Below are 18,600 nucleotides of genomic sequence, written 5' to 3'. Positions count from 1 at the left end.
AATGATCTCATGACGCGTCTGAGATTTTCGTCCTTCCCTGTTTACTTAGATTTGTTTTAAAACTTGAAGAAAAGAAAAAAAAAGAGCAAAAAGTCAAAACTTTGTATGGTTGGGCACGAAAATGGTCAATACAATTAGCTCTTGTTTAGAGTGCCATTATCGCGAAGAGCCTGCTCACTTTAAGAAAGTGTGGGTATGTACTCACGTCTGTTATTGATATTTTAGTTCATGGTAGGAAAAACATCAGCTAATTAGCTAGCCTGCGTCTGTGGCGTCCAAACTTGATACATTTGTTATTAAACTATTTGACAAATTCACTGCCAGGATGTATTACATGATGTATTGGTACAGTGGTTCTCAAAACTAAGTGTTTTTTTTTTTGTTTTTTTTTTTAAAGAAACAGTTTTGTCACTGAAAAGTGTATTTAATATTGTAAACCATTTACATTGGGCAATTTTAAAATTGACATTGTGCACTTTAACATTAACATTAATATGTAGGAAAATCGAAAAAGCTGTACTTAAATGATTCCATTAAAATGCCTGGCACATGAAAGTTAAATGTAGATATACTAAAAAGTTAAACATAACTGAAGTTCCTTGTAAAGTGATTCTTTCCCGCACCACTTGAGGACGCCTGGATACCTCAAATGGTGGTAGTACCACACTTGGAGAATCTGTCTTAGTAAAATGAGTTTGTAAAAAATCACATCATCTTGTGGGGTTTTCTTTGTGGAAAAGTAACATTTGATTTGATTTTGGTTTTCATTTGATTTAGGGATGAGAGTCGCCACCTATGATCCTCTAGCAGCAGTTAAGTAGCAGTGTGGTGGTGCGAAAGCATCGCTTTGCTGCTGTGTTAGGATGAAGAAACTATTCAAGTTCCCGAAGAGGAAGACCTCATCAATTGATGCAGTTGACAGTGCTTCCATTGCCAGTGATCTGAGAGAAAATGAGATGGGCAAGTTTCACAAGGCCGCCTGGCAGAATGACATGGCCAAGCTGGAGCAGCTCGTCAAAATTGTTGATGTCAATCAGATTGACAAGCAGAACAGGTCAGTGTGGGTACAGGTGCGCTATTAGTTGCATCTTCCAATGTGTATTTGTTGAATTAACTTTAAAACTAAGTACAAAAATGTAAATTATGAAAGAGAAAAAGAAACTTGCAGTGTGGAAAAGTGAAAAGTTTGTCCATCTCATCTATAATGTTGACAAATGTGGTCACAATTAACTTTCAAACTCCTTACTGGTGGTGGTATCGGATATCTGAAAATCCAGACCTGGTTGAACAGTTTGGTCTTGAATGCTGGTCATGCTCAACATTCGATTTGTTCACATTCGGTCCGTTTTCCATCATATCAAAATATGGAGATTGAAATTATCTGTACAATTAAACTTGCCATCATAACCTGCCTATCATAATCAGGGTCACAGGGTTGGTGGAACTTATTCCAATTGACCTTAGGCGAGAGGTGAGGTACGCTCTCCACTGGTTGCCAGTCAGTTGCAGCACGTACAGAGAAAACAACCATTCACAAACACACCTATGGGCAATTGAGTCTTCATTGAGTCTTCATTGAAGCTAACCTGTATGTTTTTAGATAGTGGGAGCAAACAGAGATAGAATATACAAACTCCACACACAAAGGTTAATGTTATGTTGTAATGAAATGTAAAAACAAGAAAACCTGTTTGATAATGAGTAACAGACAGTGACAAACATGCACAGGGAGATTACTACACCTGAGAGGTGAGGCTCTTCACAAAAAGAAAAACTCTGTGGTGTACATTGCATTCTTTTTATTCTCTTTTTCTGACTTATCTGTTATAAGCAGCCAGGACATGAGATTTTGGTCGGGTTTAAAATAACATCAACAAATCTGTCTCTCCTATTACAGAACGGCACTTCACGTCGCTTGTGCCCGTGGAAACGTAGAGGTGGTGAAATTCCTTATCGAGAAAAATGCCCAGATCAATTTATGTGACAATCAAAATAGGTCTGCTTTAATGAAGGTAAGCTTGGACATCAACAGACTTGGAACAAATTTGATGGTCATTGATGGCTGTTCATTCCTGATTCACACTCATTTTATCAGGCAGTGCAAGAACAGCGTGAGCTCTGTGCGAACATCCTGCTGGAAAACAAAGCTGACCCCAACCTGATGGACTCAGATGGAAACACAGTTTTACATTTGGCCTCAAGCATCCCGTTAATCTCCACTGTCATCTTGCTCGTGAAGCATGATGCTGACATCAATGCCAAAAATCTGGTGATTGTCTATTAACTGCCTAAATAAGCACTTTCTCTTAACAAGGCACTAAGGCCTGCCGCACACCGACGGCGCGGCCTAACCAAGGATTTGGCAGCTAGTTTTTATGAGTGGCCGACCGTCGGCCACTGGATTTGCTGCGATTCAAAATTTGATTCGACGAACAATGGCGTCACAATGTGGCAGATAGAAAATGCACGAGCATGCTCAAAAAGAAAATGTGGGGTTTTAAGAGTAGGTCGTGACACCGCCAAGCTATACCGATTCGCTATTTATTGTTTCACGCCTACAATACTAAACTATATAATTCCATATGTACCTGTGGCGAGAAAGCAAAGTGTGGGGAGTCGCCGAAATGAATGAATGCAGTGAAATTGTCAGTAGGTCTTAGCCAACAGCCTCTCAAACGATCCACTCTTCTTTATCGTTGCCCTTTTTCTCTGTGGCAGTCCGCTTCTTCCTTGACAATCATGCCATGTTTAAGTGGTTCAATAGTAATAATTGTCCAGTATATTGTATGTGCAGCCTGGAAACCCAATACAGCTCGTAGTTTTTCCGTTGGCAACGTGTCATTATACAGTATGTGTGTAGTTCAATCTGCTGCAAGAGTCGGCATCTTAATTTTTTCGGGGTGGTCCACTTCAGTCACGTTCGGCTGCGCCGCTTAGTGTCCGGGTGGCATTAAAGGTAGTCAGTTGTTACATATCAATTCTGATGGCATTTTTAGGAGGGCATTTCACCCCTGACTGTGGCAGTCCAAGAGGACCACATAGAAGTGGCAGAGTATCTGTTGAAGAAGGGTGCCAATGTTAATATTTTGGATAGACATCGAAGGTGAGAACACAAAAACAGTGGCACTCTTATCCATTTAAAATAACCTTGTTATGTGGCTTTGTTTGTGCACTCTCCAAACTTGGACAGATCACCGTTAATGATGGCTGCGGGCAACGGACACATCGACATGACGCGACTGCTCTTACAGTTTAAAGCCAATGTTGAACTTACGGATAGCAAAGGACAATCAGCCACGGACTACGCCGAGATGGAATACCATGATCAGTAGGTTGAGCTTCTCTTTTCTCCCATTACAGAAGCATGGTGTCGTGATCATTCTCTTGACTGTCTTCTAGCTGTAGCCTCCTTATTGCCGAACACAGGAAGAAACAGGCGGCCTCCATCCAGATCCACTCAAGTCCAAGTAAAAACCAGTCCAAATCATTTGAACGCACCTCCAGCAAAGATGGTAAGCACTTTTATTTCTATTTTGTATTAAGTATTTACTAAAGCCCCACTTGTGAAATCTACCATTTTGTGTTGGTGTATTTTAGTCTTAATATGAGAATTGGAAACAGTTATGGTGCAGCCTTGCACCACACTTCAGTATGTTTGTACAAAGATGCAAAGGGACATCACTGGATAACACATACCACCCATCTTGTTCAGGCTAATTGCAACCCTTTACAAATCAATCATTTTAAAGAAAACACATTTGTGTTTATTTTTGTGTTTACTCCTGCAGCTGTAAGTCTTGACCGAGTGAGTTCCGCAAGTGCACGGAAAGAGGATCCCACACAAAAAGAGGTAGGCCTAACAAAAAATGACATGGGGTATTCATTTGGTGATTCTAATTTTCTTTTTCTTTTTCTGTCACCAGTGTGACATGAGCCAACTCTTCAAAATCTTGACTCAACTTGGAAAGGATAAAAATGAAAAGTTTGGTAAGTAAACCTAATCAACAGTATTCTCCAGTAGCTGGTGAACAATAGCTAATGCATGATCGTGTTTAACATCTCATTGCTTCTCTGACAGACCTTGAAGAAATTGGTTCAGGTGAGTTTCACCAGTATAGTCTTTAATCTTTTATTTATTTAATTGTGTTTTACCTGTTACGCTACAAGACTAGTTTCACAATGTTCAATCTAACATGAAGCTATGAATTTCGAATTGTAAGTTTATCAATAAGCTAAGAAAGACAGAGGAGTCATACTTGTAGTGTTCTTGATGTGTTCATTATATTATACCTTGCTCTTATTTTCCTTGCGTCAGACTGCGATAAAACCAGCAACGCCAGTAAAATAACTCTGCCTGAAGGCTCACTGGTCTCTCAGATATCCGAGGAATTCCCAGAATGCTCCACTTCATCTATGGAGGTGAGGGAGGTTGAGGTGCATCCAAAAGGACCTGGAAGGAACATCTCAGATGTGATGCACTTGAGCCCACAAACCAAACTTCATTCAAAGAAGCCATTTTTAGAGAGTGACAGTAAGCGTCAGACAGGCCTTTGTATTACCTTCACTTTTTTTAGACTTAACTTTTTGTATTACATTTGCACGCATCATGAAAACAGGATGTGAGCCAAAACTCATTCATCACCTGCATGGGACTGCAGGTGATGAATGAATGGGATAAAATACAGTGCACCCTCAGAACTTGAACGTTCCGATGCTTGAACTATTTTGAAATCAATCTAATATTTTAAGGAAAAAAATTCCAGGAACTGAATTAAAATTGCATTAGATGACACAGAGAGGTCTCGACACCAGTTAATCAGCTGTTTTTTTGCATTTTCTTTGTCTGTAAGCCAAAGAGGAAAATTGTAATCACAATAATAGAACCTAAACAGAATTTGGCACACAAACTGGTACCTATCACACATAAGTTTCATTGTTTTTAAGCTATAAACAAAAATAGATATATAGTTGCGTGACGATTAACTTTGTTTTTAAGCTATTAACAAACAATACTTGCGTGACAGTTAACTTGGCTTTAGTGCTGCTTAACATTACCTGTTCAGTAGTTGTAGTTTATTGAAAGTTCTATGATGGGATGGATTTATTTTGGGGAAGATTAATTCAATCTGAACAAATCAAAGGTCAAAAGGGCTTCTGGAACAGATTGTGTTAGGGGTATTGGGGATCCACTGTATATTTTTGTCTATACAGTGGTGCTTTGAGATACATTTTACCCGCCTTGCAAGTTTTTCCGAGATACGAGCTGTCGGGACGATTTTTTTGTTGCCTTGACTTGAGAGCATAAACTTGAGATATGAGCGCTGTATGGTGGCACCGAACTCAACATACTCACATATAGTGTATTTCAAATAATCAAACAACTTTACCTTAGGAATTAGCCGCTACCTTAATGCCAACAAATAATGGAAAATGTCGTACATGGGGTAACGATTAGCATCGATAGTAGTGGTGTTATAACCCTTTAGGCAACACATTTGAACACAAACGATTGTGCAACACATGTAGACAGACAATATCACAAAACTATTAAGATTTCAGCTTATTGAGACTAGAGGTGACTCTTCTTCGGGTGTACACCAGAAGCAGCACAATGAATTGAGTTGAAGCATCAAATCATGATGCACAAACTGTTTAATTCTTTACAGAATATTATATTTAATTATGTTAATACTGTTTTTATAAAGCACAATATTATAGAGTGCTCTTTTGCTTATTCGAAAACATTACAAAATTTTTTAAAATTTTTGGGCGGAGTTACAACGGATTAATAGCATTTCATTTCAATACGGAAAGATGATTTGACGATTTGTTTTTAAGTTGCGAGCGTGGTCATGGAACAAATCAAACTAGTATCATGCACCACTGTAGTAGTAAACATTTTCTATTTTGGTATCGCTGCTCTTTAGAATCCGATTATGACCAGGACATTATGTTTGTATCATGCTATGACGCCAAAACGGAGGACCGGCGTCGTAAAGGAGTGGTTGGGCCAGGTAAAAAGACTCACTGAGAATTTGAGACCAGATCTACTCGCTTAATCGAGTCCTGTTGTCTTTGTAAGCACTCTGTCTCTTCTCAGGCTCCCCTTGTGCCTCAATAATGTCAAGAGACATCAGAAGTCAATTGCAATCTGACACGCCAGTAGGCAGAAAACAGAAGGGGAGAAAGACCGAGGTAATTGTAATATATATTTACATTTTAAATACATTTTTAAGAAATGACAACTTCCCACGTGTTCCCCTAACATGAGGGCGGGTTCGTCATTGGGGAGGTTGGTGGTGGGTGGGGGTGGGCGGGGGGATTGGGGAGGCAGTGACATCATTGAGATGATGTCAGTGCTTTGTATCAGATCTTTAAAGTTTTTAGTGTCCCCTATCACTTAAAGCACATCAGATCCTCTAACTAGAAGTGTGAAAGTTCATGCCATTTGCAATTAGGAAAAAAAACATGTAAATGTTAAGCTGACTGTCTTAAATCATACAAATGGGATTTATTATGTGTGGAACTCCCATCTGTGTCAGCCAGTACGTCTGTGTTCAACCTGTGTGATGGTCAAGTTGTAATGTATTGAAAAGTCCGTTCTATTTATGCGCAGTGCACAAAGTGTCTATTAAAATGCTCAAGCAAATATTTTGAGCTCTCAGTGATAATTGATGTAGTATAATTCGGCAAGCATTAGTGCTTAACTCTTCTTTTTTTAAAACATCTTTATCGTTATCTTACGAGGGAGGACCACGAGAAGACCATGTTCTCAATTTGGTAATGGCCAACTTTTTGTTGTTTCCAGATTTATGTATGTAAACAACAAATGTTGAGTTGCTTGTTATACAGATAGAAATGCTATTGGTTAAGAAAACACCTAATGAAAGCAGAATACGGAAAAACAACTAATTTGATCATGTACATCGTGTGCACATGATTGAAATGTGGTAAAGGGACGCCATTTTCCTCTTTTCCTTGAAAATAATAAAATAATATATGTTACTTTAACACATTTCACACACGGGCCAAATCCTCATGTCAAAATTTGGTAAATTTCATATTTTTTTACCAATACTATTGGTCAGTCCCCATGTGTGTGTGATATTTTTTACAAGTTATTGACCTATCTGAAGTGTTGAAAATGGTTTACTCTCTTTCATGATGCAATTTTAATGGTTCAACAAACTCAGTTTTTTGGTCTCCTGTAAAGTGACAGTTTTGGAGGTACGAGGTTTCTGCCCGACACCAGCAATGTTAATTTAACACATTTTAATCATGTGCAATCAATGTACATCTTCCAATTAAGTTGATACAAAGGACTTTTTTTTCAGTGTAGAATGATATCTTTTCATCATGGCAAAGTAAAGCTAATGTAATTAAGTGACATTATGCATGTAAAAAGAAACAATTATCCGCAATCAGTGACCCAGAACTACTTTTCTTGCAGTGGTCTTTTCAGGCTGCCAAAGATGCCGCTCAGATTGTTTCTATGAAAAATCTAAGTACTACCAGTGACATTGGTGGAAGAGGATCAGACGGACATGCAAGTGAGAAAACGGAGAGTTCAATGAGCCGCAAAGAAAGTTCATTGAGAAGCAAAGACATGTCAACTCAACCTGAAACCCCTTTGCATTCAAAGAAGCAGGCACCATCTGCCGGGTATGCACAACTACATTTTGAAATAGCACGTTTTGTTTTTTTACCGGTATGTGCAATTGGTCTCTCCATTTGTAACCGTCCGACATGTGGTTGACACGTTTTCATAAAAATGGGGGGGGAATAAATTAAAAAAAATAAAAATTAAAATAAAAAAAATATATATATATATATATAATATCTTTGATTTCCAACTAAAAAAATTTCCCCAGGACCAAGCTCCCAGAATGTAAATAAATAAACTAGTTTTATTAGGCATAAACAAGCCAAAAGTCACTCACACACACACACTAGTATTTGTGTGTTGTGTGGCTTTAAGCGGTGTGGCCTAGTGAGTGATGCCATGAGCTGAAGTCGGAGTCGCTCCTTGCCAGTGTTTTCATTATGTATTTATTGTTTGTCCCGTTCATTAAACAGCTGAAAGAACATCGGCGACTGTGGGTCTCCTTGCCCACATGCAAGGGTATTAAAAGTGCCCGTGACCCAAATGAGGACATTGGGTTTAGAAAATCAATTAAAATTTGGTCCAGATCTGGGGAAAAATGCATTGACAGAATTAGGCCTGTCACGATAATTACTATATCGACTTATCGTTCGATAAATACAATGGACACGATAGTTTTTCTGGACTCGAAATATTCTCATTTACATGCGTTTGTTTACATACGTCGTCATGAAGCAGAATGAAAGGAAGATTTAGCATACTCGGCTAACAACGGCTAGCCAGTAACTGTACAATTACAAAAAGTTAAGCGGCATAAGTGGAATTAGTTCCTAAGTCTAATGCCACAGCAGCATTGTGGGAACATTTTGGATTCAAACCAGATGAACACGGTGAAGGGCGATCCGGCTAACTTCAACGAGCTGGCATGTCAAAATTGTATGAAGTCGCAACAAAAACAACAACATAAACCTCAAAGTGACAAAATCAATTGAAAACACAACCATCCCACCCAATTTCTTCAGAAGGAACAAAAAAACACAGTGGGACATTTCCCGTTTCCCGTCATCTTGCAATTAAGGAAGCCTTTGCTCAGCAATACAAATATAAATGTGACAATGTATATGGCGCACGTACGCTCACATACAAAGTATAGCGTTACTTAAGAGATGCAGCCATCCAACATGTTGACAAAACAGCGTTTAAAGAGGGAAAATATATCATCTTAAAAAATTTGTTATTGTGACAGGTCTAGACAGTTTTCATCCTATAGTCTGCTTGGAATAGCCCTCAGTGAGTCAAGAACAGATCTTACAGCTTGGCTTTTATCATGTGTTTTGCCTTGTGTTTCATTAGCAGGCCACTTGGGGAATCGCCAGTGTCACATCAGCGGTTCTCCATTGCAAACAAACCTGATGATCAGACTGTAGAGAAGATCTCACAGCTGGCAGTGGTTAGCAAGACCCGCCCTGCCAAAGTCCTTCCAAGCAGCAGAGACCTCGCTGTGAATGATGACAGCACTTTAAGTGATGTGTCGGACGATGAAGGAAGGTATATACGCAGCATTTATCCCCGTTTGTCCCTCTACCCTTTGGCAATAATGCGCAATTGTGAGCATAATTCAAGTTGGAGAGGGTGCATGATAAAAGTCAAGAGTTTTTAAAATAAGACTATTGTAAGAGTACAATAGAATTTCCAAAGTTGAACACTATTCTATGATGTTGGTTTACTTTATTTTTTTTCTGAAATAACATAAGAAATAATGCAAAGGGACTCATTTTTTACAGGCTGTCATAAAACCTTAACTGAACAAGCAGTGTTTAGATACATTTTTAACACTTATTTGTTCAAGGGTTATGTTAACCTCTGTATAATAAAACGAAAATGAAGTAAAACTACTCACCCTTGAAGGTGTCGAACATAATGGGGAGGGGAGTTTATTTAATTTAAAGAAAAATTTCAGTGATATCACCGAGAAGCATTTTATAGGCATTCATGAACTAAGTGTTCTATAGTGTATGTGTGTTTATATTGGAATCTGATAATTTCTGTAAATTTCTGTTTTTCTGTAATCACAGATTAATTGATGCAATTACACAATTACACATTTTCCAAAGTTTAGCTCGACTGTGCTGAATTCTCCTGACATCATGCCTGATCATAGTTTTGGTCTCGCAGTTTTTGACTTTTGAGGCATATTTTTAAAAACAGTTTTGATTGGGCTCCCAAATTGTTGGCTTTTGTGGTGTTCAACCTTGGAGCTTGCACTGTCGGATCATTTGTGGGGTTGATGCATTTAAAACCTTGTTGCACACATTAGGGTGGAAATTATAAACCTAAGATGTATGTTGATGCTCTATTTCTACAAACAAAAAATCTCATGTACCCACCTCACACTGAGGTGAACTTGACTGGGAAAGAAAAATATTCATTTTGAAATAACCTTCTGTTTGTTGGCAACAGGTGGCAAGCCAAACAAAAGCCGAAAAAACAGGTAACCAATAGTGAAATGGATTTTTACTGAATCTGTCCTCTGCTTTAAAAGTGAAATTCAACACAGTTTGCAGACAGGAAAGTGTACATTCAGGTAACATATTATGTTCACACATTCAGCGTATTGACGAAATGGAGATCTCTGAAGAGCTTGATGAGATCACGTCCTCATCAGACTTGACTCTAGATGAATGTGAGCTCCCCCCTCCAACCCATCAGGGCACGAGCTTTATCCCTGCGAACCTTTCACCTTCAGGTAATGCTGGTTTTAACGCCAAACAATGCATTAATTATGTCATTGTTTTGTTTTGTAAAGAATAAGATGCATGTATGTACAAGCCTTGTTTCTAGTCTGTAGACTTCCTCATATACTGTAGCTGGTTTATATTCACCAGAACGCCCATTTAAGATGAAGCTGGATGGCTTTATGGGCCAACAAAATAAGCTCCCTATTCTGAAGCCAAAAGAACATCACAGCTGTGCTGGAAAAATGACCAAACTAAAAACTGAAAAGGCAGAATTAAAGAACAAAATTGAGGAGGTTAAAGATGATCAATGTGCCATGGAGCATAAACAAATGCAAATGGAAAGTGAAATCACAAACCTCAGGTATTAACTTTTTTCTCGAGGCATTCTGTTCTGTAATTGTCTTTGAGCTGTGCAGCATACTTGAGACAGTTTTGAATTGTTTTTCTTTCTGTTAACATCAACAGACTTTCGACAAAACAACAGCAAGAAGATTGCCTTAATACCATCAGGATGGCTCACATCAACAATGAGAAGGTGAGAAAGATGAGTATGCAGTGGCTGGGAGTGATTTAGGAATTGTACAATCCTTATGTCTATGTAATTGTTCAACGCTGTTGTGCATTTGGAGATGATGTGAATGTTGCACTTGTGGCTTGTGTTTCATCAACCCCACCCAGCTTGAGGAGGAACTCCGACAAGCCCATGTACAGTTGTCTCAGGAACGTTGCACAAATGCACAGCTGCAACAAAAGCTAAAGAGTCAGGACTGCAAGCAACATACCATAGAAGAGGACTACAAAAGAATCAAACATAATGAGGTATTTTGCAACTGTTTTAGAATGTGGGCACTGTGTTGCTGCTCTGGAGAAGTTGGAATATTGCAGCTGACGAAAATATATATTTTTAAAATCATGTTAATGTTTTATTGTGACTTACCGGGGTAAACTAATTTGGTTGTTGTACAAACACGTATAAAATAAGAGAAACGTAAAAGAAGTGTAGGTCTTGCCAAAAGTACATCACTTTGTGAGGTACATATAACTTTTCCATGGAAAGTTTCCAACAAATTACCAGAGATTTGCAACCCTAATTTGCCATCCTTAATCTTTCAGGAACATCTAAGAACAGAACTTGAGGTCACCCAGACGCACAGCAGCACCAAACAAAGAGACCTTGCCGAGGAGAATGAAGCCCTCAAGGAACAGCTTGAAGATATTCGCCAGGATCTCAGACTTACCAACGACAACCAGGCGCAAAGTGTTTTGGAGTGGAACAATATGATTACGGGATTAAAGTGTGAAGTGACACTCGCGAATGCGCGACTGGAGGCTCAGTATCAGGCTCATAACGTATTGGAAGCAGAGACTCAGGCTGTCCGCGCCCGTCTGGCGGAGGCCGAGCAACTGCGGTCCGAGATGGAGAAAACTCTGCTCCAAGAGAAGGAGGAACAGCAGCGACTTCGAGACAAACTTGCAAGTAAGCATGGGTGGGGATGGAATGTTCTTTTTCCATATGATTTTAGCATGTCTGCTTCTATGGTGGCAGCATGTCAGGCTAGTCTGCCTCACAGAGAGGTTCTGAGTTACAATCTCTGCTTAGGCCTTCCTGTGTAGCATGTTGCATGTTCTCACTGCACCGGCCTAAGTTTTCTCTGGGCATTCTGGCTTCCTCCCACATCACAAAAATTTGCATGTTATGTTATTCAGGGGTGTCAAACTCATTTTTCTCACAGTGTTATTACGGTTCCCCTCACAGGGCCGAAAAAATCTTTAATCGCCTTATCAGAATCCAGAATCAGAATCCTCTTTATTAGCCAAGTGTGTCAAAAACACAAGGAATTTGACTCCGGTAGTTGGAGCTGCTCTAATACGACAATAGACAGCCATTTTGACGACAAATACTTTTGAGACATAAAAATATAAAAACACACTACGGCGAGTCACTTAGCCTCTAGCAATTTAATAGCAACAAAGAATTAATGGATAACTAGTTTTGATATCAGAAGTCAAGCATTATAGTTTGTTAAGCTATTGTTTAAGTTACTGTTAAAAAATATTTTAGTCACAAAAAAAATGCTTAAAATATAGCAGCGTTTGAAATTTTGCTAGACGTTTTAGCAAGAATCAAGGAAGTAGACATGATTTGCTTTCGTGGGCCACATAAAATGATGTGACGGGCCGGATTTGCCACCAAGGCCTTTAGTTTGACAGTTGTTCCCTAGAGAAAGTGGAAGGAAGGATGAACGATTCTGGGTTTATTACACTTTTTCTCTTTGCCATGAATGGCCCTTCAGGGGTGTTAAAAAAATTATAATAAAACCAAAATATTGATCAGCATGTTGAACCCTAGCTAGCTTGTTTATGTATTTTGTAATTGTAACATTTCAAGACAACTGGAAAAAGGCCTTGACTAATAATTTGATTTCCCCTCGTACACTTGTCTTATCTATGGCGGCTTGTAAAAGTATTGACTGACTTGACCAGTCCTAATTAAATGTTCTTTCCAGGTGAGATAGCCAGTCAACGAGAGGCAGTCGCCAAACTGTCCCAGAAGCTGGCAAAGGCGAAGGCACATGGCAACACAATGGAGAACGAGGTGCATAGAGTAGAGGCGCAGCTGATCGAGAAGAACGCGCAGATTGCCACCTTGCAGCGTGAGATGGATCTGATAAAAGCACATGTGAAAGAGCTGGAAGCTCTTCTGCAAACTGAAAAGGACCTGGTCAGCTGGGCCGGAGCGCGCCAAGAGGCCACACAGGAGCTCCTAGGCCAGGCCCAGAGTGAAGGCATATTGGTACGGCAAAAGCTGGAGGAAGCCCAAAAACAATGTGTTGCAAAGGAGCTCGCCGTGACAGACGCCCAAAAGTGTTTCACTGAAATTTTGGCCAAGCTTCGCTCTGACTGTGAGGGCAGAGTACAACTCGTGCAAGACAGGAACCAGGATCTAGCCACAAAGGCAGCGGAACTTCGAGAACATATCCACCAATTACAGGAGGAGAAAAATGAAAGAGAGGTAGCGCTCATGTCTAGTCATATGTTTAATGTGTTGACAATCACTATGTCTAAATATGGTCTCTGGGTTTTGTCCAGGCTTGTCTGAGGCAGCTCCAGGCAGAATTAGCTGACTCTTTGAAGAAGCTGTCAAAGTGTGAAGCTTCTTTGGAGGTCTACATGCGATATCGTAGTGAATCCGAGGAAGAGAAAACTCGGCTCCACAAAGAAGCAGACAGGTTTAAAAGAAAGGTATTGAAAGTAAACAGTCCCATCATGTGTGCTTGTTTTTTTTCTCCCTGTTTTCATTTATTTGGCACTGGATGTGATACTAAAAATGGCACGCACACAATATTTAACACAAGAACAGCCCAAATAATGATAGGGAGTTTTTCATTTTCTCCCTGTTTTCATTTATTTGGCACTGGTTGTGATACTGGAAATGGCACGCACACAATATCTAACACAGGAACGGTCAAATAATGATAGTTAGGTAGTTTTTATTTTTTTAACATTGCTGATGATCTTTGCATTACGTCATGTAGATGGAAGAAAAAGAATCCCATTGCATACAAGCTGAGAAACAGGTGACAGATCTGAGGAGTCGTCTGGACGAACGAGAGCAACAACTCATCATTGCTGCTCAGAAACAGAAGGAGGCGCTCTCTGTTGCAGCTGCCACCAATATCTCGGTCAAACAGCTGGAAGAGGCTGTGTACAGGTAGTCTTGTGCACATACACGTTTACATGGAAAAGCAAATCCAGTTTTAATCCCTATGTTATCTAGCTTTTCATTAATTGGGAGCAGTTTGTCATATAGTAAAAGTTTTCATAAATAGATTTTTTTTTTTTAAATCTGAAAATGAATATTTAAGCTTTTGTTTATTATGCACAATGCAAAGCTCTCCATTGATGATTTATATTCTAAAATTTAAACCGCTAGCCCATGTTTTAGAAACCCCTAAACCTTTTAATTAGATTTTGATTATTTTTGATTATATATGAACTATATACTGTATATCAACATTTTCTTATCTGAATTAAGGCTAAAAGCTCTACTAAAGGGTGCTAAGAAGAAATTGCAAGATTACCGAGCAAGTGAAATAGAGAGAGAAAAGGTTTGTCTTCCAATTGATGCTGCACTTTTAACCGACAGTAAATCTGTACTTGTGCTTCATATTTGCTCTGTTTGTTTCACGCTGAACGTGACCAGGCGAATGAGCTGCAGGCCGAGCTGAATAGGCAAATGTCCTTCCGCAGCCTTTTGGAGAAGAATAAAAAGCAGTTGGAAGAGGAGGTACAGAGCCTGAGACGCAGAATGGAGACCAACATGGTGGAGCAAAAGCATGTGGAACAGTACCGCCGTGAGATCGAGGAAAAGGCCCGACAGGAAATACAGAAAAAAATACACGAGGTCAACCTATTCTTGCAGGTAGAATAATACAGATGATGACAAAAACAAGTCAAGACAGCAGGTGTAGTCAGTATTTGTTTGGTCTGTTTTCCCAGTCCCAGGCAGCAACGCAGGAGGCCCAGGACCAGATTAAAGCCACCACCGAGGTCAGCCTGCGCTCCAAGATCCAAGAACTGGAGGGCGAACTGAAACGAGCTCGAAGCATCCAGCATGACACCATCGCCCAGAGAGACGCCTTGCACAAAGAGCTGAAGCGCTATCGACAGATGCACAGAGAAGAGCAGTGGCTCCGCAAGTCCCTCTCCAACGACCTCAAAAGGTCTGAATGCGGCCGGTTATGTCTGAACAAAAACAATGTTCACACTTTTCATGTCTGGGTCCGTTAAAAGGAAGTGTTGTGTTTACATCTTTTTCGAGATAGAAGTTATACACCTTTTTAAAAAAATATATATGTATATATATATATTTTTTTTTTCCCCTTCATTAAATTGAACAAGCACTTTAAACATATCTAAAATCCTCCATAACAAATCAATTCACAAAAAAAACAACTGATTACTGAAGTACTTGACCTCATCCACTGCCCACACTGCTCTTCTCACCAACGTTCTTGGAATTTCATTCCGTATGAGCGTTGGTGGATATTTTTAAAAAAATTATCAGCTTATCGGACAAAGGATTCTCCCCAAGCAGCAGACAAACTGAACCGGTAAAGATATAATTCCATCCATCCATTTTCATTGCCACTTATCCTCACTAGGGTCGCGGCCATGCTGGAGTTTATCCCAGCTATCTTCGGGTGGGAGCCGGGGTACGCCCTGAACCGGTCGCCAGCCAATCCCAGTGCACATAAAACAAAAAACCATTCGCACTCACATTCACACCTATGGGAAATTTTGAGTCTTCAATCAACCTACCACGCATGCTTTTGGGATGTGGGAGGAAACCAGAGTGCCCGGAGAAAACCCACTCAGGCACAGGGAGAACATGCAAACTCCACACAGGCGGGACTGGCATTTGAACCCGAGTCCCCAGAACTGTGAGGCAGATGTGCTAACCAGTCGGTCACCGTAATGGCGTAGATATAATTTACTACTAATTATTACATTTTACTGTTTTACTCTAATTTGAAGGCATTTTCTGACCAGAATTTCTATCATCGATATCACGTCGATATCACACAAAATATATCATATCACACAAAAACACAAAGGAGATTTTTTCCGACACACAAAAACTAAAACAAATAAATAAATCTCCTGAATTCATCGTCCAATTTTCAAAATTCTTGCTGCGTTGTACTTGGGTTGAAGTGGCCGTTCCAGCCAGACCCCACATTTAGATTGCTATTGAGATACGATTATATGGGCAAATTCGTGATCAGAGTATTTTGAGTTAATGTGGTAACGGAACGAATTAAACTCGTATCTCAAGGCACCAGTGTACATTTTAGATACTTTTTATGACATCTCGTGGTAAAAATTGGAAATGACCAATATTTTCACCCCAGCAAACGGAGCGAGCACAGTCTATCCGGTCACTACAGATCTACAACTGTAAAACCATTCTCAGTCTTTGTCAAGAAGGTTCAGTTTTCTCAGTGGGGGCAACATGTTTTTTTACTGTCTACAGGACTAACAGTCGGCTCACAGAAGCCAATTCCAAATTGCTCAGCGAGCGCTGCAAGTCTCTCGTCGCGTCGGGAACCCCGGGTACCACGGGCCCCTTGCCTTCTACCTCCGGCACAATGGCAGCACCATACAGGATGCGGAACTCGAGAATCCTCAACCCTGTGGCTGAAGGACAGGGCAGCAATGTGGAGGATTACCTGTCCAAGGTTTGTAGAGCTGCTAAATCACCATTCGTGTGAGACATTTTCACTTTTTCACACAACATTGTAAATTTATGATTCATGGTGTTTCTTTTGAAAATATCAGCTGTACCAAGTTATGGAAAAGGTTAAGTCTTCTACACGTGTGTATGTATTCAGCCTGTTCTTCTCCTTATCACACCAAGTCCACATGCATAGACACATCCACTCATGCCATGGTTTCAAGGGGGTCAGGTGGTTCTGTGTTAGGCAAATGCTGAACACAGTGGCAGTAGCAGTGCATTCATTTTACATTCCTTATGTTATTTACTTTTTATGTTTTAATAAAGTACAATAGTGTAGTGATATTACACACTGAGCTTTCTGACCCTTATATACAAAAAATGTGGTCTCATACTTTCACTCTAAAACGTATGCTTGTGCTTGCCTTTCAAAACAATGCTTTTCAAAATGAAAGTCAGCATGCACATTCAATCTTATTTAAAACTGCTACTAGGGCAGCGTTTCAATTGTCAAGTATGAACATTAAAACACATTGTAAGAATGAGGTTTTCTGGTGAACAACAAATGACACAGGTGTTTTTTTTTATGTTACTTAAGAAATCAAAGCAGAGTAAACTCTCCTGTTCCCTTCGCACCGACCTCCTGTATGTACATTAACTTCTATTTGACAATTCAACAGACAGAACATCAAGAAGAAACAAAACATTTTGAGCTTGATTTGATTTGTTTTCTTTTCAGCGGTGACCACAGAAAGTTCTCACGGAAGTAACAGATTGAAGGAAATCGAAGAAGACGAACAAGGGTGAGGACAATGAATTCACTCCTACAAAGTCTTTTGGTGTTTGGCATACAAAGTTGGGGCGCTGGATTCTGTTTCCTGTGACCAACGTGCCATTGCCCCCCTCAGCCAAAGCGAATCTTAATGTGTATTTGGCCTGCATGCCTCGTGGGTGGAGCTTGAGCCTGTTACCAGAGCGAAGCAACAGTGCTTCGGGGGTCCTGAAGAACAACCACGAGGGATGTCCCAGCAGTAACGACAAGCTGAGGTAGATGTGACGACAGAACTACAGAAGCCATCAGACCTGAGACACCTCAACTTGATCTCACAGAACTTGCTGGCTGTTGGCTCTTTTTATATGAATAAATGCATATAAAGAGCATGGCCCTAGCCCATAATTGCTCTTGTGATTTTGGCGCTACATTTCAAAATACTGACTGCACCAACCTCCTCATCTGTCACATTCCACCAAGATTACTATTTCCCTTTAACGGAGAAAAAGTAACACAATGCACATTGCACTTAAGGACTCACATGATCAGCCACATTCTTAGACGCACAATCTAATGTGATACAATAAAAACAAAAAAATCCTGCCTGTTTCTTTAAATTGACTATTAGAAACAGCTCATTATGATGTAGGGCAATCCTACTCCACTGCCAAGTCCAACCACAATAAACTTTATTACCTCCCTTGACAGTGTAACGGAGTATGACGAGGCCAAATTAATGATCTCATTAGATTGCAAATTGAACCTAGGGTGGCTAATTGGTGTGTGTATCTACCACATACTGTATGTTGCATCGTAAGAGCTATTATTTTTATAAGCAACATACAGTACAGATTTTTTATAATCCTGGTTTGGGATTTTTATGTTTGTTATTGCAGTTTTTGAATTTGATGTATGTATCATTTATAATTTGATATGTGCCATCATAAGGGGAAATGTCTCTGTTTTAGTGTTACAAATTATTTTTTTAGGTGACTGGAGAATGCGACTTACTATGATATTGCTGCATTTCTATTGCCATTTATGTGTTCAGCCTTATGTATTTGTGGTTATAGTATTAGATTTCTGTAAATATTTTGTAGTCATGTAAATAGAGAGGACTCTTTTAAATCCTGTACATTAACTGAAGGTTGTAAATAAATGTGTGCACCAGCCTTATCTAGAGTATCTTTAGTTGACGTGACTGTTAAGTGACCATTGTGTACATATGTAGTATTTTGCACACAGTGGA

The 18,600-nt window shown here is 39.7% G+C and overlaps 1 protein-coding gene across 1 annotated transcript; it reads left to right on the top strand.

Moving 5' to 3' along the window:
• Positions 1–863: 863 nt before the first annotated feature.
• Positions 864–18,352, top strand: LOC133403231 (ankyrin repeat domain-containing protein 26-like). The gene is made up of 28 exons (XM_061677943.1): positions 864–1,054; positions 1,898–2,012; positions 2,096–2,269; positions 2,997–3,103; positions 3,191–3,328; positions 3,400–3,512; positions 3,789–3,850; positions 3,924–3,987; positions 4,079–4,099; positions 4,316–4,531; positions 5,928–6,014; positions 6,101–6,195; positions 7,451–7,662; positions 8,957–9,151; positions 10,064–10,094; positions 10,214–10,349; positions 10,489–10,702; positions 10,807–10,876; positions 11,020–11,160; positions 11,455–11,818; positions 12,849–13,354; positions 13,432–13,584; positions 13,878–14,053; positions 14,378–14,450; positions 14,546–14,764; positions 14,842–15,065; positions 16,379–16,583; positions 17,319–18,352. Exons 1-28 carry the CDS (start codon positions 864–866, stop codon positions 17,322–17,324), a joined length of 4,308 nt encoding a protein of 1,435 aa, XP_061533927.1. The 3' UTR covers positions 17,325–18,352.
• Positions 18,353–18,600: the final 248 nt, after the last annotated feature.

This window comes from Phycodurus eques, chromosome 5, assembly GCF_024500275.1.
Source record: "Phycodurus eques isolate BA_2022a chromosome 5, UOR_Pequ_1.1, whole genome shotgun sequence".
NCBI lineage: Eukaryota > Metazoa > Chordata > Actinopteri > Syngnathiformes > Syngnathidae > Phycodurus > Phycodurus eques.
The sequence above is the reverse complement of the archived record's forward strand: the minus strand, read 5'-3'. Positions and strand labels throughout refer to the sequence as shown.

What these genes read in the sequence shown, in the direction of transcription:
- LOC133403231 (XM_061677943.1), top strand. Translation starts at nt 864, where the DNA reads ATGAAGAAACTATTCAAGTTCCCGAAGAGGAAGACCTCATCAATTGAT. An exon ending in ACATCAATGCCAAAAATCTG is followed by an intron (nt 2,270 to 2,996) that starts GTGATTGTCTAT and finishes TGGCATTTTTAG; the next exon opens with GAGGGCATTTCACCCCTGAC. An exon ending in TGCGAACCTTTCACCTTCAG is followed by an intron (nt 10,350 to 10,488) that starts GTAATGCTGGTT and finishes TATATTCACCAG; the next exon opens with AACGCCCATTTAAGATGAAG.